The 23853-nt window shown below is 39.2% G+C and overlaps 1 protein-coding gene across 1 annotated transcript in view; it reads right to left on the minus strand.

Annotated features, from left to right (window-relative positions):
* Window positions 1–23853, minus strand: part of LOC147338539 (neural-cadherin-like) — a 326059-nt gene that overhangs the window by 136676 nt on the left and 165530 nt on the right. Inside the window, exons 21-25 of the mRNA XM_086300701.1 lie at window positions 22456–22903; window positions 21987–22313; window positions 20431–20524; window positions 15499–15683; window positions 2993–3222 (exon numbers count right to left, since the gene is read on the minus strand). Coding sequence (XP_086156827.1) covers window positions 2993–3222; window positions 15499–15683; window positions 20431–20524; window positions 21987–22313; window positions 22456–22903 — 1284 coding nt within the window. The remainder of the gene's footprint in view (window positions 1–2992; window positions 3223–15498; window positions 15684–20430; window positions 20525–21986; window positions 22314–22455; window positions 22904–23853) is intronic.

Raw genomic sequence — 23853 nt, forward strand, 5'->3', positions numbered from 1 at the left:
AAAGCTTTCATGAACAACAGCAGCCTAAGTTGTTGCTTATAAACAATATGCATGTATTGATTCATAGTTTTGAAAGGGAACGTGTGTTGTTGAGCTACAGCAACTGGGTGGAACCAGATTACATTTTTTAATGGTGCTTTAGTGGGTAAAAACGTATAACCAACAGGTCACTCATGGGAGGAACCAAATGTTAACTTCACTCAGCATTTTAAATCATATGTCTAACTAATGCCCAACAGATGCTGCCACACCATTTGTATCATCAGCCTTGTCACATATTTATTTCCAGGCTAATGTATGATAAATAAAAAGGGCATCAATTTTATAACCCTGCACTTACAAAAACTGCCAGTCAAAAACATCCTTTACAGACGTGTTGTGCAAAAGAAATGAAGTTGAAGAGTTTGGATGTCAAGGCTGGTGTCTTTCCCTACGAGGTTCGCTTTCACTTTGATGAGACATGATGTAGATGAAAATGACCTAAATCCATCAATTTCTCAGACACTTTTGATGCTCACTTGGCTGTGCCAGCCTGTTTTCTTGTCATGCACAACCACTAATGTGCTGCAGAGTAAATAAATGAAGTTGTCAGTACAAATGAGCATCTGTTTTTACTTGTTACTTGGTTAAGTTTATTTGTGCCAAAAATCGAGATTTCTTTTGCTAGAGAGACCTGAACAAATTACATCAACGCAGACTCAAGAAAATTCATTTACTTAAAACTGTTATTTCCGCTCCACACAAAACCCACCTTAACTTAAATAGGGAGAAATATTTTCAGCTTTCACAATATTTAGGTGTATAGCAGAAACCAGTATTCCCCAGTTATCAGTCTTGATGAGAGTCCAAACTCTCCCTTTATTGGATAATTGCCTCTGACCTCAACTAAGAAAGTTGAATATCTGAACTGATTAGTGAGCATCTGTGTTCTAATAAATAAAAACACAGATATACTGCTGCCAATTAAGACCATTCGTCTTTTTCATTTAACAGGTCGGGGTGATAGTAATCAAAATGCACCATATTGGACAGTATTCAGTCATTTAAAGGCAGTGCAAGCATAAAGATTCATTTCTTTATCTTTCTGTCTCTAAAATAAGCAAGCATAATAATTTTTTTCACAGTTTACTATTTTTGTAATGTTGTCCAATATAGATAGGATTGTGAACATTGTGGCTCTTAGTCTTTAAAAGGGTTCATTTAAAATGTGCAAAATGAAAAAAAAAAAAGCCCAAATATTATGGACTCAACTGGAGGTGTGCTGCCCTGAAAAGCAGCTTTCATTTGGGGGAGTACAGTTTTGTGGTGGAGTCAACACATATACAAAGATATCATCAGCATAAAAATCAGGATTATAAAAATGAATATTACCTATGTACAGACTATCAGTGGGTTAATAATGGTTATGAGGAATTTATGATTGGAACCAGCTGTAGGCAGAAAATCATAACCCACAGAAAGCAGCTTATTTCACTTAAACTGTATGTGGGAAATACAGACAACTGCTGCACTGGGGCTTTTTTTTTGTAGGTCAATTGGCCTGTCAGGGCTGCAAAGTGGAGTTGTTTTCAAGCAATAGAGATCACAGCAGAAAGCAGTATTTGGTGAATATTACTGCTGCATGTCAGCACCGCCTACACTGCTGTGGAAGCAGGTGAGACAGGTTTCCCCCATTTATGACAGCTTATTGTTTACAGACAACAACTAGCAGTTTCGATAGGTAGCCTGATGAGCATCACCAAGTCAGAATACACTGTGCTTTCTCTCAGCACCTACGTGGCCATCAAGCAGCAATGTTATCATTTTGCTTCCTGGATTGGCAGCTGCTGTACTGTGACAGGTCCTTCTGTCTCAGGGGCACAGTGTGTGCTACAGGTGTCAAATGACACAGCTGTACACAACACAGCCACACTCTGGCATTTGATGGGTCAGGGGAGGGAAAACCACAGTCAGGTATAGTTATAGAGGCATAGAAAATAAACTATATGTTTTTCTCTCAAAAAGGCTTTGAGCATAGAAATCAGGTCAAATTTGTTTTTCCAAAGCAGGAGACAAGTGTGCCGACTTCGGTGATGCTTTAAATACATTTTGTGTAAAGTCTCTCCAGTTAAACCGCCAGCAAGGTGGAAACATACAAAAGTACAGAAAATTATGTGTGTTTTTGAACTGGGTGTGTCAGTTATGCTGGCATTTTGGAAATGAATAAGAAGTCAGTGCTAATTAGGGCTAATTAGCTAACATTTGCTAGCTATCTAATGTTGACCTGGATATATTTCCAGTTCCAGGCACAGTAAGAATACTAGGTCTAAGCAGTGATATTTTGGTTATCTTAACACAATATGTTATTATATAAACCTAATCTAAAATAAACCCGATGACAGATCAGTGGTGTGGAGATCTGGTGACAGCACCTGTGTGACAGGCTTAGGGGGAGTGTTTTATATGCAGTACTGTACTTTAGGTAGCTGGTTGTTTTGTTAGTCACCATCTGCGGCTCCGGGTGAATTCATCTGACAAATCTGACACACCACTTGTTTTATCTCTGCTGCAGTTAGGTTGGTTGGTTGGTTGGTTTCTTTGTATTGTCTAGAATTGTGACTGTCAGGCCTGCATCATGCATCCAGCAAACTGAGAAAACGTCACAGATTTTGACTGCTACCTGATATGTTAGATTTTAATGTAGACATCAACCAAAACACTGCCAGAGGCAAAACTTGTGCTTGCAACCAACAACTGCAACCATACAGTGAGAGAGCACGACCCAATTTTGGGAGGCTTACTCACGTGCATGTGAGATGTCAGAGTGTCTTACCCTATAAGTGGCGTTGCAGTGCACTTGCTCACTGACGTACACTTGGTTAGATTACTTGAGCGTCATTCGAGAGGTTGTGTTGTCAACAGATCGGCCAATAATCAGGTTGAGTGGCCTTTATTATGAGAAAACTGAGTGTCAGTGTTGAGAAAAGCCTAAAATAGACAAAGAATAACCTACCTTTTGCTTGTGAGCGGCCAGGTAACCATGCATTTTCTCGGGCTGAAGGAAAGATGGGCCACTATGCACAGCAAAGCGAACATCCAGCATTCGCTCCTTCACGTCCATGAGGCTAAAGATGTTGACATCATCAGGTGGGACCGAGAGCATCTCAGACAGGAAGTCCACCAGCAGCTCGTAGCGGCTCCGCTGCTTCCCCCTCAGTTCAATGAACTCCTTCGCTGTGATGTCTGAGCAATACATACACACACACACACACACACAGAGAATTGGAACTGTAAGTGGCCTCATTATTTCCGCCCCTGCTCAAGGATAAATCCAATTATTTTCAAACTGCTAAAGTAAAAAATAGTCCACAACACTCCAGACTAGAGCTATGATGATAAATTATTTCAAAAGGCTTACTGTATCTGATAAAATCACTTGTTTGTAAGTTATTTTGCATCTGTTTTCCTGTGTGTTTGTTTCAGTGCACCTACAGTATGTTTGTTGGTGAAGAAAGTGCTCAGGAGTTTGATTTCAGTTCCTCTCAATAAACGTATTTGCTGATTTTGTATTCGGTTCTAATCATAAAATGCTGTGAACCTTTGAGGGAAAAATGTTACTCTTCTTTTGCTTCTCAGTGCCAGTCTGATTCCAGTTGTTCAAAATGTAAAAATTACCCCAAAGACTCGTACAAATGTTCAAAGACTGGACAGGCGATCCTAGCTGACAGACGTTTAGTCTGTCAGGTAGGAGCATTAACCTGGCCAACACAGTGAATATCTGGGCAGCAGTAACCAAATCTCTGGCAGTAGATGGCCCTGCAACTCCCATGAGACACCACTTATCATCAGATTTTGGATCAAAACAATCATGAATAATAACCAGAAGCTGGCACTGTGTATATGCAAATAATTGAAGGAGTGGCACGGACAATTTTGCCTTTATAGAGATTAAATGAGCACCACATTTAAAGCTTCCCATACAGCACCATAATTGGGAAAGTTGAAGTTAAAATTATTTTCTTTTTAATGTTAACACCCAGGTGTTGTTGTACGCACCTGCAAAAAGCAGTCAGCATTAGTCAGTGAGAAGTCAGCAGAGTACCAATGTTATCCAACAGTACAGAATAAAATTATCTCTGCAGAATTTTCAGGAATTCACTGCGACTAATTGATAATGGATGGAAAGAACAACAAATGCAGTAGAAAGTCAAGAAATAATTCGACACACAGACTAAAAAAAGCCCAGATTGGTATCAGTTTAGCTTGTTCCAACCAGCCTTAACAGCCAAATCATATCCACAGCCAAACAAAGCAGCAGACGAACAAAGGCAACTTTATGGATTAGTTCTTATATAGCGCTTTTCTACTCTGTTTGAGCCTCATTCACCTATTCATACAAGCACTTCTACACTTCAGTGCACTCTATCAAACATTCACATATATTATTCACAATCCAGTGAACCTTCAACATTCAAAATGAGACCAAGAAAGTAACAGCTAAAATATGACTTACAAAATATACTTTGGCAGCCAGTGTGCAGCCAATTAAAGTCTGTGTGTAGAAAAACACTGGATATTGATAACAGACAATACACAAATTAATACAGAGCTAGAATATGCAAAATATACTTTTTGAAGATTATGGACAGATCCTATGTGTCAGGACTGAAATCAACAAAATGAAATCTTGTGTTAAATAATTTGAATTTTTGCTCCACTGAGCTAAACTCTAACTCAGATCCATGTTCATACCAATGTTCTATTCAAAATATGGACAGTTTTTATGCATCTAAACACTTGTGATGTTTTATAAAGTAATGACCTCATCCTGTACGTAGAGAAAGAGCAGATCAACAATGAACAATGATGGGAATGATGAGGTTCATGGAGCCCACAGGTTTAAAGGATGCTGCAAATGCCTGAGAAACACAGCTTAGACAGCTTGGATGAAATAAAGGAGCAAAAGAGTCAGAGAGATAGCTCCGTGTGGCACTCCTGCTGGGTAGATAACAACTTTCTGTTCTCTTTTTGAACTTTTTTTTTTCCATTCATCAAGTGAAATCAGACCGTCCAATCAATCACGTCTCTTTTTCACACACACAGCATAAGTGCAACAGAGTGTAATGTCCATATTTAGCTATGTAGTCACATGACATGAGAGAAATGAAACCTAAACAAACAAATTATGGCATTCAACAATCCTAACAACACTCATTATTACAGAGACAGGTAACAATATGTGTCACTCACAGCAGAGACGAGCACAAAGTAGTGGTAGTGCCAAAAACAGAAGAGGAAAAAAATATTCTCAAATGAGGAAACAAGAGACAACTGGGACCCATTTTATTGAGAATATATCCAGTTTTAGTTGTTATCTCGTAGTATGCTGTCCATGTAGCAAACCTTCTTAACCTTCTCCCTCCATCGATCCACTGTGGGAGGCTGCGGCCGCATCCATGAGGTTGTGATCATCTTCTTATCAACTAATAAAAAAGACTCTCAGTAGGAATATCCTATTGTCGCCTTTTAATCCTTCTGGCAGTTGGCCCATTATATACAGAGTAAGATGGTTTAAGGACACTTCTCTTTATGAATTCATTTTGTATATGTTGGCAGTAGTCTGATAGTTTGTGTGTGTTCTCTTACCAAGCCACAGTCCCTCCACCACTGACCTGAGATGTTCACAAATTTTGATGTGACAAGGGCTTGGAGCGGGTGGGGGGTGTTAATGGTAACAAATTGCTTCATATTTTAATGGTACGGCATGCAGCTTGTCCCATTTTTTGCCTTTCTCTAAAGCTGAAAAATAATGTGGTGGACGATCATATTTATTATATTTGTGCTGAAGCTGCTCAAAGAACACCAGGTCTTCTGCTTCAAACATCTGGTCCAAGAGTATCGAGCTGTTTCATTCCCACTTTCTAAACCCTGCTTCTAGTCGGGAGGGAATAAAGTGAGAGTTATGTGCAATCCTCACCTGCTGGAAGCTGAAGTTGAGAATCTTAGTTTTTTCTCACAGTGGGGATTTTTTTTTACCTTGTCATGAATTATTTCCTCTCCTGATATCGTCACTCTTGAATGGCATTATATCTAAAATATGTGGAGCCCTCACTCTTTTCCATCCTGACCCAGTTGGTTTCGTTATCTTGAGATATTCATGTAAGCACTGACTTGAGCTGGGCTGCCCAATTTTTTTTTCTCAGGTATTCAAATTCAATTCCAGTTTGTTTGTTTTTTTTCTAAATGACTTTAGATAGTCATTTATTTATTATTTTAAATGTAGGTCAGATAAAGACCGAAACAAAACGAGTAATCTAGGTAATCCATTCATGTGTATTGTTTCTACTTGTCCCACATGTTTTTAGGCTGGCTTTTATCTAGATGTAGGCCAGTGTCCCACCAACATCAGTGTCTGAGATTTCGATTGACTGATCCGATAACCTTTCTAAGTTAGGGAATAGGGATAGAAGAAACGAGGTCATATCATCATTTACAGCTTTAATGTTGTAATTCTGCCATATTTAATTTAGGTTTAATATTTAAAGCAGAGAACTGGAGTCGACCACCTTGGCTGACCCCTCTCTGAACAACAACCCTTCCATTTGACATGTGAGTCTGACGTTATACGTATAACCATTATCCAGTCCACATTCCCATAACAGTCAAGGTTTTGTACAAAAACTCTTGATATGTCAACCACCGTGTTCTCCAAGCTTAGTCGAGTATCTTTTCTTCAGCTCTGTAGTCAGAAATATCTCACTGTAATGGATCTTGGAGGGGCAAAGTGCTTCAGCTTCGTGGTTTGGGATGTGAGACCTGTTTTGACACAGGTCTACATCCTCCATTAGTTCGAGTGATGTGAGCAGGAGGTTTGTTAAGAGATCACTCATTTCATTCTCATATTCCCCGTCTTCTTTCACAGCGTGTGTAGGTTGTCCCATCTTGATCTTGACTCCAGGTCATCATACTTGACCCATAACTTCTCTTATCTGTGTCCTAAATAACAAACAGCTCTTACATGTTGGAGTATTTTGTCCTCTACTTCACTCAGTCTCTGTTCAATATTCACAACTTCTTGTTCTAGTTTTGTTGTACACTCCAGTACACTCCACATCGCATAGAGTGGCTTCCACCCTCAATAAAGTGGCCTCTGTGTCTAGGGAGGCCTGAGTGTGCTCTTTCATGAGTTGTGCAACTCAGTTAGCACAGCAGCCATGTTTTCTTCAATCCATGTCTCACCGGTGTCCATTTGGTCTTGTTTATCATCTTTTTCTTGTGGCTTTGCTTTCTTTTCTGCCTGTTTGGTTTGAGCAGACATGGTAGGTTTTCTCAAAGGCAGTTTGCATTAATTGTTTGGCTGTTTGTTTCTCTTCCACAGCAGGAGAATCAGGCTGCTTCTCCTAGCATGACATCCCAGAAGTCCTTTTGTTAACAATTTTCTAATCTAGTAGATTCAGATTATAACTAATAATAGTCACAATAGTAATAGTCACCAAAATGTGATGGGTTTGGGCTGTTTGGTTACACAAAACTCAAGGCTTTGGTTAGTTTAGATTACTTTGAAATATTACCACATGTAATGACTTTTAAATGTAAAGGCTGTTTCATATATGTAATCTCAGTCAGTCTCAATGTGTTTAACCTTTACTAATGGAATTTCAGCTTAAGATCTCAGAGAACTGCAAAAATATATTTCAGACTTTGGTTAACTCTTAGATCAAGTGGGTATCTTCCAGGGAATTTTGAGCTTAAGAAGGCAAATGCTTAAAAGGAAGGAATATCTTTGAGGCCAGAGTCTAAGCAGGTAGAGCTGTTAACAAAAACATTTCAATTGTGCAAGTTAACATGTAGATGGGAGCCAATACACAAAGGACCAGGACTAACAAACTGCTCTACGTAAGAAAACCCAAACTAATTTCATTGTTATCAGCACTACGAGACTCAAAGTTCATCTCACAGAGAACGAAGTAAAAGAATGCACACACACATATATATATATAAAAAGGGGTGGGCAGGGTGATTAGGTTTGTGAGCGTAGAGAAGGAGACAGAGCCTAGGCATTAAGAGACAAGACAGGGGGCTCAGAATGGGCTCAGCGGATACAACATGAGGGATCGAGGCTAATGTCAGCTCCCATCAGTCAGTCCAGAGGGAGAAACAAGGACACAGGCAGACAGAGAGACAGTCAGGAGGGATAGGGGCTGGCGGGGGGAGAGGGTAGTAACTCCTAACGCAGTGTGGCAGCCTTTGCACCTGGCTTTGATCCAACCTCACAACTGACTTCTGCTTTCTCCTTCCCAGAGGCTTCATTGGAGGCGGTGCACAGATGCCCTCCTGCCTCAAGGCTTGTGATTTTACACAAATAAATGGTAAATGGACTGCGTTTATATGGCACTATCCTAGTCTTATCAACCACTCAAAGCGCTTTGCACTACATGCCACATTCGCACACACACACACTCACACAGTTTATTCTATCACATATTTGGCTGGATCTGAGGCGTTTATACGAGATTCAGTATCTCGCCCAAGGACACTTTGATATGCGGGGAGGGAGCCAGACGCTCTAACTTCTGAGCCACAGCTGTCCCTTAAATAGACACAAAAGGGCCAAATACTTACTTTATATGATGAAGTTTTATATGAATAACTGAGACAAAAGAGTGAGAACTAACTGTGGCTTTGTCTTTTTTGCAGTCCTTCAGAAGAGGTCAAACAAATGAGGATTTTATGAAGCCCTCATGATTACTTGTAAGATTCCAAGAATGTTTTCTTTAACAAAATGCTTTGATAAAGCAAAACACCAAGGAGAGGCTGGTGGCATTGTATCTTCCATAAAAGACAAATGCTGTAAATGTTTTGGAAATCCTGATTAAATCTAGTAATTATATAAAAACACACCACTTTTTATATAATTACTAGATTTACCGGTTTTTCTTTCAAACATAATAACACACAAAGTATTAATAAGGACAAAAAAAGCATATTGTTATTTAAGCACATTTAAACATAATTCTTTGTTGGCTTCATTGTGCTCAAAGTCATTATTTGTCTTTATCATAGCCACTGAAATACACGATTAACTTCAAGCTCTCATACCGTATATGAAAAATCAAAACTTCTTGTGGATGACTGACAAAAAGTTCAAATGATTTCATGAATTCTAAACCAGCTTCAGTTCAGGACTCCTTTCAGTGATTAGAGGAGCAGCTGAAGGGAACAGAAGGTAAACTTTCACAATATCTTTCCCAGGATCAGAACAACAAGGTTGAGTTTAATCTCTAGCAAGCCAGACTTTTCCATTTGACCACAAGATTACAGTGCATGGCTTATCCGACTGACCTATGGGAAGAAAATAACAATCTCCGTTATCAAATGACTATATGATGAACAATCAGCAGAGAAATGTTTGCCGCTTCCTGCTCAAACATCAGACAAAGCATGCAATTGACTGAACAGAGCTTCCTCTCACAGCTAATGCTTTGAAGCATCAGCTAGATCCTTGTTTCGACTGTGCTCTTGGTTAATTGATGAGAAAGGCTGAAATCAGAGGTGGAGTAATCCTCTTTTCATTTTAGGGAACCTATGTGTGACGCAGGTCTAGTTTTCTGGGAAGCGAGACTCTTGAAGTATGTAAGAATTAATAATAGCAGCAAGCAGCCACAGCCGCTGTGGAGTACATGCTGACAGGGCTTATTAAGGTGCTGCAGATATGTCTGAAGCCTGATGTATAGTCCTGTGTTGAGCTGCCATACAGCCCATGCCATAGTGGGCAACGTCACTGCATTTATACTTGTATACTGGTGTGTATGTATGGTGCTGTACAGTGTGCACTTTTCTGGGAACGTGCTGATTAGGGCTGCAGTGTAGTGTGCAAATTTATTACCTATAATATACAGTTTTCCTGTCTTATAAGAAACGTAATAAATGTTCAGCTTAAAAGTAAAATAAAATAGATAATGATTCAAAATAACGACCAAAATAAACACACAAATGCATTTCAGAATGCTGAGTGGTGAGACTTGCTTCGAAAAGGATTTTCATTCCACTCACTGCCTGATAAATGCCCAAGGGTCACATTTACTAAGCGGTGCAAAATAGCGTGTGAGTGCAATCCCCAAATAGTTTCATGGTGATTGACAAAAGTTTTGTGTTCTAAACAAAGGTGCAGTCAGTTCATTCCAATGACATGTCAAATCTGCCAAGAATCCCGCAATTTAGCACGAGGTTGAAAACTAAGAGATGATATTTAGATATTCTGGCAGAAAGAGTTGTTATAATAGAAACAGGCTTCAATGTAGGACTGTAAGATCTATGACAATATTTTGACATTGGGCTCTGTAGCATTCTTGTATTAGGACAACATATATCCTTCAAGGGACAAAACAAATTGGAAATGTCTGACAGACAAACGTTTATTTCTATACTCTGAGTGAGCACAGCTTTTGCGCTGTCCATGGTCCTGAAATTATAAGCATTTTATTAATTTAACATTTTGTTGTTTATTTAAGTGTGACAAAACTTTATTAAGGAGAAATATCTTTGAGATTATAAATGTAAATGGATTGATCAGACAGGTTTGATGATAACAAACAAAAAACAACAACCTCAAACTATTTCAATACATAACAGGGCTGCTATTTAGACTTCCTATGCCTGATGTCCATCCAGGGCCTGAATTTTTTTTTCAGGGTCCAACGGCAACATTTTCTCTCTGTTGTTTAGCCATCTTGCTCTGAATGTCATCGTACAGGCTGTGAAATTCCTGTCACAGAAGCCACAGTATGTTGAGGAGAACACGATGCCAAAAAAACGAAGATTTGGATGTTTTTTGCTACTGCTATTGCATGGCTCCTTTTGGTTGGAGCTTCCAGGTCATTCCTGACTTCACTGAGCAAACTTGCAATTAGATGGCTTGGTAATCTCTACATTTCTATCACATCTCTGTCTGGCATTCCAAATAAATTGACCCGAGTGGAGAAATGCCTCTTCAAGCACACACATCTAAATCTCTGCTATGCCTCCCCCGTTTTTTTAAGGGTGGTAAATGCCGGTGCAATTAGTAAAACATTTTGCAAATGTGAGTGAAGCAATTTGCTAGATTGATTTAAATATTTTCCTCCCTTTATTTTGCATCTATATATGCATATGCAAGAGGGTCAGTTGCAACTATCTCTCACGTGCAATCATCTCACTACACTCTGTCTGAATCGACTGTACCTTTTCTTCATTTTTCATCTTTAAATGCTAAACATCTAAACACTTAATGTGTAATAGCATTTTCAGTTTTTAAATTTAAATTCTTCCAGCATAAGTAGAGCCAATCTAATGATATCAGGTTTATCAGCTCTTCAGACCCTTTAATTGGGAAAAAAAAAGTCATGAGTTAATTCAGAAAATGGATGTGGAAGTGTTGTTAGCGTGGCAGCCTGCTGTATGAGACCTCGTCACCTTCCCTATCCTACTTATCTGGTTCATTAAACAGAAAATGCACTTTCATGATTGAATTTTAGTTATTTTTTCGTGGAACAACAACCTCCATTCACTGGGGCAGCATTAGATGACTACAGTGTGATCAGTGAAGGAAGTCTCCAGAATCTCACATATAATAACAAACTAATGTATCTTCCCAATTTCTGCATATTGATCCCACAATACAGGCACCCTGGAGCGTAGACAGACGTGAGAAGAGAGAGAGCGAGGACTTTCGCACTTCTCAACAACGCATCTGCCAAAGGACAACTCTCCTGGCAGGAATAGTTTATAAAGTCCTCATGTTTGGAAAACTGCATCAGCTGGTTTTAAGCAGTTACTCATCGTGTGTTTCGCACTCTGCTCCCCCCTGAGCACCATGCATTTTACTCTCTGCTTGTGTTATGTGGACATTTCAAGGACTTTTTGTTTACTACATTTTTTACCTTTCCATCAATATTGAGAAATGGAGCAGGGGGACTGAGAGGGAGCCTTAATCTCAGCAAGGCAGATTTAACTAGTCCTTTCTTTGTGCACCCTTATTGAATTCCACATTTGTTCTTGAAATGGGATTTAAAATGTCAAGGAGGGTGTAAGTAATGCTATAAGTAGAATATTTTCATAATCCTTGAGACTGTGAATCAATGAGAGTGTTTACTTCAAAGCACCAAAAAAAACCTGGAAATTACGGTTGCATATCCTACACACAAACACGCACACACACGCACAAACACGCACACACACACACCTGTGTTGCCAGTGTGCAGTCTGCAACTCGAGATGATCTCAGAGTCATTAATCCTTGTATTACATTTTGTTATGAAACCACTAACTTACATGTTTCGTGAGTTTGCTCCTTGCTGAACTGCAGGTTAAAAGCATTTGAGTAGTTTTGACAGAGTATTCAGAGTGGTGTCTGACACTGGTGCTCTCTGGCTCTCAATTCAAGTCCCTATGATAGAACCAGGGTCTATTAAATCAATGCACTCTACAGCTAAGAGCCCTTTGATGACAGTGGAACCATTTAAAAATCTTCAGTGAAGGCGCACCCTACAGGGAGAAGTTGCTGACAAATCTAAGTGTATTTTTCTAAATTAAACGAGTGAAAATTACAAAAACAAATCACTACATGGAGACTTTAATTGTGCAATTATTTCATTTCAGTTTCCATTATTCATCTTAAAAAACACACAGTCTACGTTTCTACAAATATTGGAATGTGTGTGCCAGCTGTTCTCCACCGTGCCTTCTCTGTGCACATTAATTTATCTCAACCTTCTTTTAGAATGAGAAGAAAATTCTTTTATGCTCGACTCTCGCTTCCACACTTTTCTTCCTTCTCTCCCTCTGCTCTCCTCTCATCTTCGGAGAGCATCCGCTGGCCTCTCTGTCTGCTTCTATTTCAATATCTCGGAAATCATAAAAATCCTTCAGCCATGTCCCATTTCTCTAAAGCGAATTTAATTCTGAGCAGACAGCCGATGTGCCGTACATCAGGTAATGATGGATGCTGCTGAACATGTGAAGAGAATATGCTGGCTGAGCAAAACCTCGACTAATTATTTTACCAGCATAAGTAATGGAAATAGGCTTCTCTGTGCGAGCACTGACAACAACTGAGATCCCACGAGTCAGACGAGAGGAATTAATAATGGGCGTAATCTTTCACTTAAAAAAACATCTTTACCTTGGAGCGTTGGAATTTTTGGAAACACTGGAAACAAACAGTAATCAGCCTGCATTCATTTTGTATGCCTGGAGATGAGTCTACAAATAATGAGCATATTCCCCAAAATATTATTTAGTTGGTATTAATATAGGTTTTACCTGTTACTGTAGGTAATGTAGAGTGTGACTGTCACAGACCATCAATCAGAGCGAGAAAGAATGCAGGCTGATGACAAGTGCGAAGATGGAAATGTGAGCTTGGTAGGTCATAATGAAATGTGTCACGTACTTTGATATGTTGTAACAAAACTGATGCAACTTAGTGGAAAATTAAAAACCCCAAAGCTCAAGTGTAAATTAGTCAAGTACAGGTTTTTGCAGACTCAGAAGCATATGGATTTATAGTCTCTTTAGGGGGAGATCAAGTTAATACTCTCCAGGGTATAATGTTCACAGCTCTAACTTAATTGTGATTTACAGCATTCTGCACACATTGTCTCATCTTCACTGAATTTATTCAAGACAGGAAGTATGGTGCTGGACTGGGACTTAGATAGCACCTTTCTACTCTGCTGAGCACTCAAAGCTCTTTCTACTGCAGGTCTCATTCACCCAGTTACACACATTCATACATTGTAGGGCTGCCACAAACGATTATTTTGATAGTCGACTAGTCACCGATTATTTTTGCGATTAGTCGACTAATCAGATTATGCATCCATTGAACATAAAACGTACAGCTTATTGCACCAGCAGCATCTGCTCTTATATAACTATCATTAGCTTACAGCTTTAAGTGTTTAAGGTCTGTGCTAACTAAAAATAAAGACAAGATGATAGTTTGTTACATTTTAATGAAATTTGCAGATTGTTTCGGTGAAATTTAATAAACTCCTTGCTATCTAAAATATAACAGGACACCGGAGTATATTCTCAGCATCTCACACTTCTGATAATCAGCTGTCTGCTTGACGTTTATTCAGCTGTGTAAAAACTAACTTTCATCTCAGCCAAACCGATTTACTCAGGAACAAATAAAATACTAAAAAAGCCAAACAATAACATTTTTAAGTTATCTAAGTGACTCATATATATTTAACCTGAGTAGCGAAAGACAGCGGTGGGTTTGAAAACTGTTTGCCGGGAGTCCGGTGTTCTCACCGGCTCTAGTGACCTAGCCCCCGGCTAACTATCGAGCTAGTGGGTAACAGACGTCTCCGAAAACGTCGGAGCGCTTTTGAAAATATGCGGTGTCTTGATAAACTGAGCCGATATTTGAGGTTTACACAGCTACATTCTCGCCTGAAAATATGTTAAACGTTTATTTTGTGACCCAGAAAGAATAATAAGAGTAATATTAAAACTAAGTAGCTGCCACCATTGTTGGAAACTGAGCTGGGCCGCGCTATGAATTCTGGGACAGAGCTACTTCTTCTTCTTCGGGGTTTAACGGCAGCTGGCATCCTTGTACACGCAGTGCTGCCATCTTCTGTTTCAGTCCGTTATTACACTCTTAAATCCTGCTACTTATTCCTGCGTCTTTTGTGATCTTACAAAGCTTCAAACGATGCGTCGACTATTAAATCAGTCGTCGACGATTTTGATAGTCGACGTAATCGTGACTAGTCGACTAATCGTGGCAGCCCTAATACATTGCTTCTATGCCTAAGTGCTTTCTAACATTCACACAGGACTGATCCCCTGACTTTCTGATCGGTAAATAAGTTGCTGTACCAAGCCGAAAGATGCATATTTACTGTTTTATATACTGCATAATTAGTGAACTATTAGCTTCAGAGACAGTGACAGAAGTCATTTGTACCTTACAAATAACAAAAAACCCATAGATATTTCAATATCTGGTCATTACAAGATTTATTTGACCAACAGCACCAATCCAACATACTTTTAAACTTCGGGTCACAGTTACATTAATTAAAAACCAGATAAAAGACAAAATATAGAGTTTGTGGCTGGAGTAAGTGGGGAACTTGATCCCCCAACATTCCAAATGGTGGACAACTCACTCCATCTCATGAGTCACAGCCATTACCAAAGTCTAACACGTTTGCCTAATCCTAGCAAATCAATCCACACCCCTAACCTAAACAAGCTGATTAGAGAATTAGAGCATGCAATAAATTTGTGCCTGAGAATTTCATCTTTTATTTCTCAAACAAATGTACTGAATATGATACAAAACACATGTTCTTGCTTTGGCTACATGGTAGGTTGGTAGACCTTTTTTCCTTTTACAATATGTTTTGGTCAGAAAGTCAAGAAAGTTACTTTCAGACGCTACGAGAACTAGTGAACTACTCATTTGGAGGCTCAGACAGGAGGGAGCATGCTCACGTGTCACTGCAGAGTTAATCTTACCTGCCAGGCGAAGTGACCCCGAGTTGTAGATGGCGTCATCTCGGAGTTCCCTCACGTGTACGGTAACAGTGGAGACAGCATCTGGCCAAATTCCATCTGACACCCGAACCTGGAACTGGTAGGTGCCTGGTGGGGCGTTCTCTTTGATGATCAGGAAACCAGTTCGCTTGTTCAGAATAAAGTAACTGATGGAAAGAAATAAAACACAAGTACCCAAATCAGAAAAGGAACCCATTCAGATGCTTTTCTGCCATTTCACATAAGACGAGCGGTCAACAGGGGTGATGAAGTTTGTCACCCTCATTTAACTACACATGAAAACCTGTCTTTCATGTATTCAGCCAACATCCCTCAAAAGCAAGCTGCTAACCGGTGCAGTTATATAAGAAGTAATTACTAGTAATATAATGCATTCTGTGAAGGTGGAGGTCATTCAAGTAGCTAACAAATGCACCAACCTCCTAGCTACAGCTGACACAATCACCTAAGACTGAATGATGTGTTTGCAGCATTACATTTCAGTGCAGGTAAACACGGTTCATTGACTGCGCTACACAGTCTCAAGCTGCTGAATCTATAGGATTCACCAATGGAGAGGCACACTGATTACATGGCTTTATGTCTTTGAGAGTTTGTAAAGACCTGTAATTTTCAGTTATCAGTGGGTTAAATAGCTAACTGGAAAGTATGACTGAATGCCTAATGTCTATGGTTTGTATAGTGTACAGCACAGTATTTAAAGAATTATGTTGTAGTTCATGTCCTTAGGTAGCTTTAATCCGATGGAATGGCAAATATACCAAATAGCAGGAACTAGAAGTTGGATTCTTTATTTTAAATACTGGCAGACTCGTTGCAGGCTGGCTAATGCTGCAATCACACTGGGGAAAACAGTGGCTGGAGGGAACACACAACTAAACTTGTGACCTTGTTGTTTTTGAAATGGTGAAAACAAAACGAACCAGCGTTAAGACAAAGTCACCCTGCTATCAGTTCATGATTGAATGGTTTTAAGTTGCAAATTAAGCAGTTAACCGAGATAAATCGTCAACAGTGGAATCTCCTTCTGACTGAGGGAGTCGGATAGTCACCCTCTGGGCATCCAGCGCGTCATCGTAACTGCTTGTAAATTGTCACTGAATGTAGAAATATTAAATACCACACAACTACTGATTTTCCCCAGTCATTGTCCTCGTTTTTACTTGAGTGTGACTGGGCCATATACAAATTTCTAACATGTTTATTTGCTATGATAAGAGGTAATACTCCAAAAAGGAGTTATTAGAAAAGTCAGACTTTAGTAAAAGCTTTAGAAAATTTAAGGTTTTCTAAATTGTAAATAACATGTCACGGAGAAGGTATTTGCAACAACACACGCTGTTAAAGACATTTAATGGCATCATACCAAACAGAAGTGATGATGTTATTGTTGTGATATGTTAATGTATTAATTTTAATTTCAATTCAGGTTCGATTTTTTTTGTGCAGGTTTTCTGTGCGCAGAGACTGTGCCAGCAATGCGCAATTGCGCACCCGCGCAGCTTAGAGGGAACATCGGTGACAATGGTATTCAATTTACAGAAATGTTGCAAGTAAACATAATCTGGAATTTCACTGATTCATCCAACATGATTGTTTTGGTATGCTGCTGGCACACGGATCAGCATACCAAACTGTGATCTCCTATATACAAAACTGTTACTCTAATATTACGTAAAAAGTGTGAATTAATGAAACAGTTTATGAATATGTTACCTAACATAAAAGCTCAAATTATATGCACACTTTTTCCTCTTTCAGTTGGCTGCACTTCTGATACAACTGTCCAAGCTGAAGACAGTCCAAAATAAATATTCTTTCATCCCTTTCAGCCTGGACTTTTATTCTGGATTTTAGTGTTTACTCTGTTAATCAATTGCCCTCTGGGACAATAATAGAAAGTGAGTAGAGACGTTGCATTAGGGAGAGGGAGGCAAGGGGGAAAATGAGACTGACTAATAGGCACAAAGACATGCAAGGAAGCAATTTTGCTTGGTCCTTGTCTCCATGCTCCCTTTGTACAGTAAATGAGCTCATTCAAGTTTAATTAGAGAGGAAATCCAAAGCAGAACCTTGGCAAATCAAATAATAAACCACTTGTGGAGACAAGAGCTGTTTTAACTCATTTTACAGCACATGCTGTGGCATTCATCACGTCTTAGGTCTAGCACTTAATTCCAGGATTGACATCACTGAAAGACAATTTTACTGTTTTAACTGGTTTAACTATCAGTGGTTCCTCATTTAGTACATCTGAATATGCTGAAACCTGATTCTATTGACCCTTATGTGAACTATTTTGTTACAGGTTGTTTCTGGTGCCAACACTTGTCTTTCTTCTGGTGTCTTACCATTTTGCACAATGCTACCCCAGATGACTGTGTCTACATACACATTACATAAAACGTCACCCCATCTCTCACCTAGAGATCATTAACCCAACTCAAACGAGCAAAACTGAATCATCCCTGGACTGGCAGGCAGACCAGCTGTATGCTGGAATTAGTTTGATATCTTAGTGCTTGCATCACCACTTCAGGTGTCCTTAATGTGGCATGAAAATGAAAGAAAATCACAACTAACAACTAAAATTTAATCTAAACAAGTAATCCTCCAAGCTGCACAAACAGCACAGGTCTCTCTGTGTAGCCGGCTGTGCAAAACGTGTGCCAGGACCATTGACAAAATATAACAGCTTCGACAGCCTTACTCAGCATACTTTGTATTGTTTCATCAAAAAACACTTTAACCAGCCCTAGCTTTCAATTTCAATAATCTATTCACAACTTTAAGACTTATTTCATTGGTTCTGTTTGTTCTGTTTGGCTAACGATTTAAACTATTATCTTGTTTTATCATCTGTTTATTTTAGAAATTCAAAACATTTTAACCACTGGCCATACATTTGGCAAAAAAGTGAGTTTTTATTTAGAAATCATGCTAAAGTAGCGACTGGATTTCAACTTTTTTGTTTATCTAACACATCGTCCTATTAGTTATTGCTTGTTAGACAAACATGTGATTGCATATATGTTGGTACCCCCGTCCAGAGTATGTTTATACTCCTCCACTTTGTGGAAAACATTGTTCCACCAGAACATTTATTTTTTACTTATTTTTTCCCCCGCACTGTTTAGCTAAACAACGCAGTAGAAAACAGTAGAACATCCACACCCAAACACTGAAAATACTGTTTGGTGAACTGAAATAGAAACACACAGTAGGTCTTGAACCTCCCCTCATCTCCACCACATTTTGCTTGGAAAAATGGGAAACAGATTTAGTCTGCAAACATACATGTATAAGGCAAAAACAGAGTTTGCACAATTCTAACAATCTTAAAAGTCGGTATTTGGTATAACCAACATGACTGTCAGCCAATGTTCATCTGCTGCAGTATTTAGTATTAGTATTTAGTATTTATTTATTTATTTATTGTCATTGTCAAGAACAATGAAATTGCGTTTGGGGCTTCCATACAACCCAAAAAAAAGAAGAAAATAATAAATACCCCTTAAAACCCAAGTGTACATATTTAACCCAGTGTGACTCCAATGCAATAAGACAATCCTTAGCAATAATGTTTGTAGAAATTCAGACAAAGACCTGAGAAACATGACAAAATACAACAATGCAACCCATTCAATATTATTGTACTGTGAGATATGATATCAGATATGATGTTTTTTACGCCTGCAACTCTTCACCCATCTTAAGGATAAACTGACAGACTGCCAAGACGTGAAGTTTTCAGCTTATAGCTTTTTGGGAATCACTTTATTGCTGCAAAAATATTCTTCTACACCTGTCAAACTGTGTTACATTTGGCATTTTTTTTAGACAAAAAAGAAAATGGGAACAAATTATGCATTTTTGCAACAGGCTGCTATTCACAAAGTGAGTCCTCTGCTTAGTTTTCTAAGAGACACAACATGTAGACACAACATCAATTCATCCCTTAAGTTAGGAGCCACTTTTATGTGGCCAGGTACAAGGACTGGACTAAAAATGAGTGAAAAAGCAACCAGTGTCCAATGTTACATGAAAGCCTGTCTAATTTTAAGCAAAATATGAGACTTTTGCACAGAACTCTAAAAGCAGAGGTGAGTGCGCTATAGTATGATATGTATTAAGAAAAGCACAACGGTGTGTTCTGAACTTAAGTCGGGTTTGAACCATGACGAGATGAGAGCTGTCGTGAAGTTCTGATACCTTATATTGCACCCAGTCCTTCATAAAGCCTGAACTCTGACTTTGAGAGAAAAAGTAGCAAAGTTTGTCATTTTGAGTTCAACACAGCATGAAAGATGAAGACGAAGGTGTCATAGGGTACCGGAGTGTCACTTCGGGACTCGTCTGTGCATGTGTGTGGGAGATTGTCAAAGTGCGAAGCGTTGTGGCTCAGTGTCACTTTTAGCAAGTGAAACTCTCAAGCAGAGTATTGGCACAAACAGAACATCGTCATCCGACGGCAGGAAAACACACATGCATTAACAACAAAAATGGAAAGAGAAATTGAGAAGAGGCATTGAGGAAATAGAATCAGAGGAAGAAAATTGGACAGGATGGTAATGGTAATAGAAAAATAGGATGGTAATAAACAGATGGATATTTCGCTCCGGGAGTTGTTGCTTTGCACTATTTAAATGTCTAAATCAATCTAACGACTAAAAAACAAGGAGGTGCCGCTGATTAGCCGTAAAAGGCAACTTGGTTCAGGGTATGAAAGAAGTAATCTGGCACACAGAAACTCCTGCATCACTGACGTCAGGATGTTAGACATTTCTTGGAAAGAGTAGATGCCCTGCCATCATTCGCACTCATTTAAAATAGCTTATGACACATTTCTGATTAGAAACTGCTGACCCATTGAATTAATTTGTTTTAATTTACCTTGGCACATGTCCTTCAAAGACATACGTCTTGTTGTCCCAATCATCTGGGTCAGGAGAGTAGACCTTTCCGAGCACTGTAGTTGGCATACGGCCTGAAAAGAGAAAATGCATCCGTTAATCAGTCTGCGTGAGAATGATTCAGCAGCACTAAATATGTCGGAGAATTAAAGGATAACCCTCTGTTTTTGCTTTTGGATTGATATATACTGTACATGTGTTTAAGTGTGTGTGCTTCATGTGTTTTACATTCATTAGAATAAAGAAAAAGTGGAAAAGCCTTGAAATCACAACACTACAAACAGTAGCTTTTCAAACACAGGAAAACAAAATCAACAATGTACAAACATAGTGAAAAACAGCAGAAACAGCAAAATATCCAAAGACACTCAGGTCTCAGCAAAACTGAGAAGTGACATTGCAGGTGACACTGGGAGAAAGAAATGCAAAAGAGAAAATGCTGTTTGAATGCATAATGATTATAATCAAGTAGAAAGAAGTGTTGTTGTCATTACTCTTTCTCCTCCAATTCCTCACACTGTACCATGTGGGAATTATTCACAGGGTACCCTTCAAAATTTAAAAGGCAGACCTTGACATGTTGAATTTTAGCTGGATTGTCTTTGTGAAACTTAACTTTTGAGAAGAGTTCAAAACCACTGAAATGTGCATTTGTAGCTCTGAATGGCAAAAGAAGATGAAGCATTGCTAATCCATGTGCAAGCATATAAACAAAAGCGACGTACTGTACCTATCAACAGAGAGGCAGCAAGGCCTTAACTGCCTGACGTGTACTTCTAATGCATAACTCAACCTAACTGACAACGCAGTGTGCCGTGAAGCCTGTGTAAGTCTGAAAACTACATGGACGCTTTCTGGGACTAAAAATCTGAGATTCACTGCCTGAGTTCAGACAGACCAGAAACGCAGTACGCTGTCAGAGAATAAACATTTAAAGTGTAATTATAGTGATCATGTGGGGAATGATGATGTAGTGACAATGGAAGAGTTGAGGCGGAGGTGAAAAACACAATAAACACAGTGTGTGTGTGTCTGTTTGTGTGTTTTAATTACTGCTCACTGATTAGGAATTAATTAGCTGGCACTAAGAGAGCCACCTACAGAGAGAGAAAAGTTTGAGGGCAAAGTTCAAAATGTGCTTTAAAAAGTAGATGAAGGCTGTTTTATTAAGTAGATGCTGGTTGAGCGACATTTTAAAACTTTCCCACCGACCTCCGTCTGTCAAATAATGTTAAATTCACAAAGAGACAGACTTTTAATTTGACAAAGTAAAATAAAATCACCCTAAAGACAAAAGGGAATTTTCAAATAAACCCTCCAATCGGTGTCGTGCAGCTAATCTGTGAAGGCCAGAAAAAGGTGGTTTTGCCTCAAGGACACCCAAGCTGATTGTTGATAGCACAGAGTCGGGCTGGGCAGTTACCTGGATTTAAATGTGAATTATAATGACTTCCAAATATTATGAAAACACACTAATTGGTGAAAAACAAGTACGTTTATGCATTCAGTTTTACTTTTTCACCACCGCCTACTCACCCCTGTGACTATTAATGAAAATTTTCTTCTCCCCTGCCACGTGTGCATGATCATTTTGGTCACCGATGGTCACAGTCAGGGTGCTGGTCACCGTCTTGGCTGGACTTCCACTGTCACTCATAATAATAGGAATGAGAAACTCTTTCTGGCGCTCGCGGTCAAATGTCCTCAAAGCTGTTAGTGTGGCTGTGCCGTTGAGATTGTCCTGAAGGTAGAAATCGTTGCTGTAGCGATATTCAGGGGGGACTGCAAAGTGGAAAGGAGGACCATTCTCAGGCGAGTCGTGATCCACAGCTTGAAGGAGGGTCGACGTTTGGTTCAACCTTACTACCTAAACAAGATGAAAAAGGATGAGGGGTTGTAGCTTTGTTCACTGAAGATTTTTTAACCACACAGTCAATCATTATCATTTGCTTCGTCTTTATGAAAATCTATACATAACAGTACAGTATGCTATATGGGATTAAACCTACCTGCGGTCCAGACACATTCTCAAAGACTATTGGAGAGTACGCTGCTTCAAACTCTGGTCCGTTATCATTCACATCCAACAGAGGCAGCTGAACTGTGGCGCTGCCTGTCAGAGCTGGAACACCGTGATCAGTCGCAATGACAACTAAGTGATGCTGGGGTATCCTTTCCCGATCCAGAGGCCGAGCCACTGACAGCAGACCGGACTGATCAATGGTGAACAGACCCTCAGGGTCTGAGTCCTCTGACAAGCTATAGGTGATGTCACGGTTCTGGCCTGAATCAGAGTCGCTGGCTACTAAATGGGCCACACTGGTTCCCACAACAATGTCCTCAGGTAGTGGAGCAAGTGACATGAAGTGTGGAATGAAGACAGGAGCGTGATCGTTATAGTCCTCCACCTCCACCACACAGTGCAGAAGGCTGGAGAAGTCCAGGTCTTCAACCTAAAACAGGAAGCGCACAAATATCACACACATGCATAATAACAAAGATCATGAACTCGATACTTCTTGTAATTAGAGCCAAAATAATTTCACAGTGCACTAAACAGTTATTGTTTTTGCAATTATTTTCCCGAGCAGACTTCCAAGTTTCCAGAGCCAACAGCTTACCTAAAATAATCAGACAAAAGCAAATAAAGACATTAATTTTTTCACAGAAGAAGTGTCATGCCACGAGATTTTTGCATCACTTTGACAAAGTTGTTATTGGGATGTGGCTTATGGATTGTTTGTTTAGGACAACAAAAATGTTGTTGCCCTTAACGAGGTAACCAAACAAGAGTAGAGTTTAATTTTAATTTAATTTTAAGAGGTTAAGGAGGCGTAAAAAGAAAAATATTAAATCAGAGTATGAAGCCAATTATTCACCATTGGGAAAGTTAAAAACATTAATTAGCATGTTGCAGTAGTTTCTGTGAGAAGCTTGACTGCAAATATCCAAGGAAATACACAAAAACCGCAATGTTAAGAGTAGAAAGGCTTTATGTGACACAACCAGTGTAATTTGGTTGTATTTTTGTAACTTCTAAGAATCAAAGAAAAGAATTAAGACTACTATATGTAGGAGGAAGTGTTTGGATTGGCTCATATCATAAAGGAAGAGCAGCTTAAGTTGTCTTCAAATTGGCCAGTTCGAAAGCATTGGTGAATTTTTTTTAAATCATCAATTATAAAAAAGCAGATAGAGGGTTCCTCTGGGTTCCTCTGGGTGTGCAACACTTATATCCATTTATATCCTTTTAGAATTCGAGGTTACTTTCCAGCAACTTTCTGTCAGTTCTACCAGTATAAAAACTTGCCTGGGGGACTTTTCTTATTCTTATCTGTAACTGACATATGACACTGACACTGTCAGACTGCCTTTATGCTATTGTCTTCACCTTCACAACTCT

This window comes from Aulonocara sp. 'chitande type north' Nkhata Bay, linkage group LG1, assembly GCF_057382095.1.
Source record: "Aulonocara sp. 'chitande type north' Nkhata Bay isolate Kocher_YH1m ecotype deep benthic linkage group LG1, A_spYH_male_GT1.1, whole genome shotgun sequence".
Taxonomy (NCBI): domain Eukaryota; kingdom Metazoa; phylum Chordata; class Actinopteri; order Cichliformes; family Cichlidae; genus Aulonocara; species Aulonocara sp. 'chitande type north' Nkhata Bay.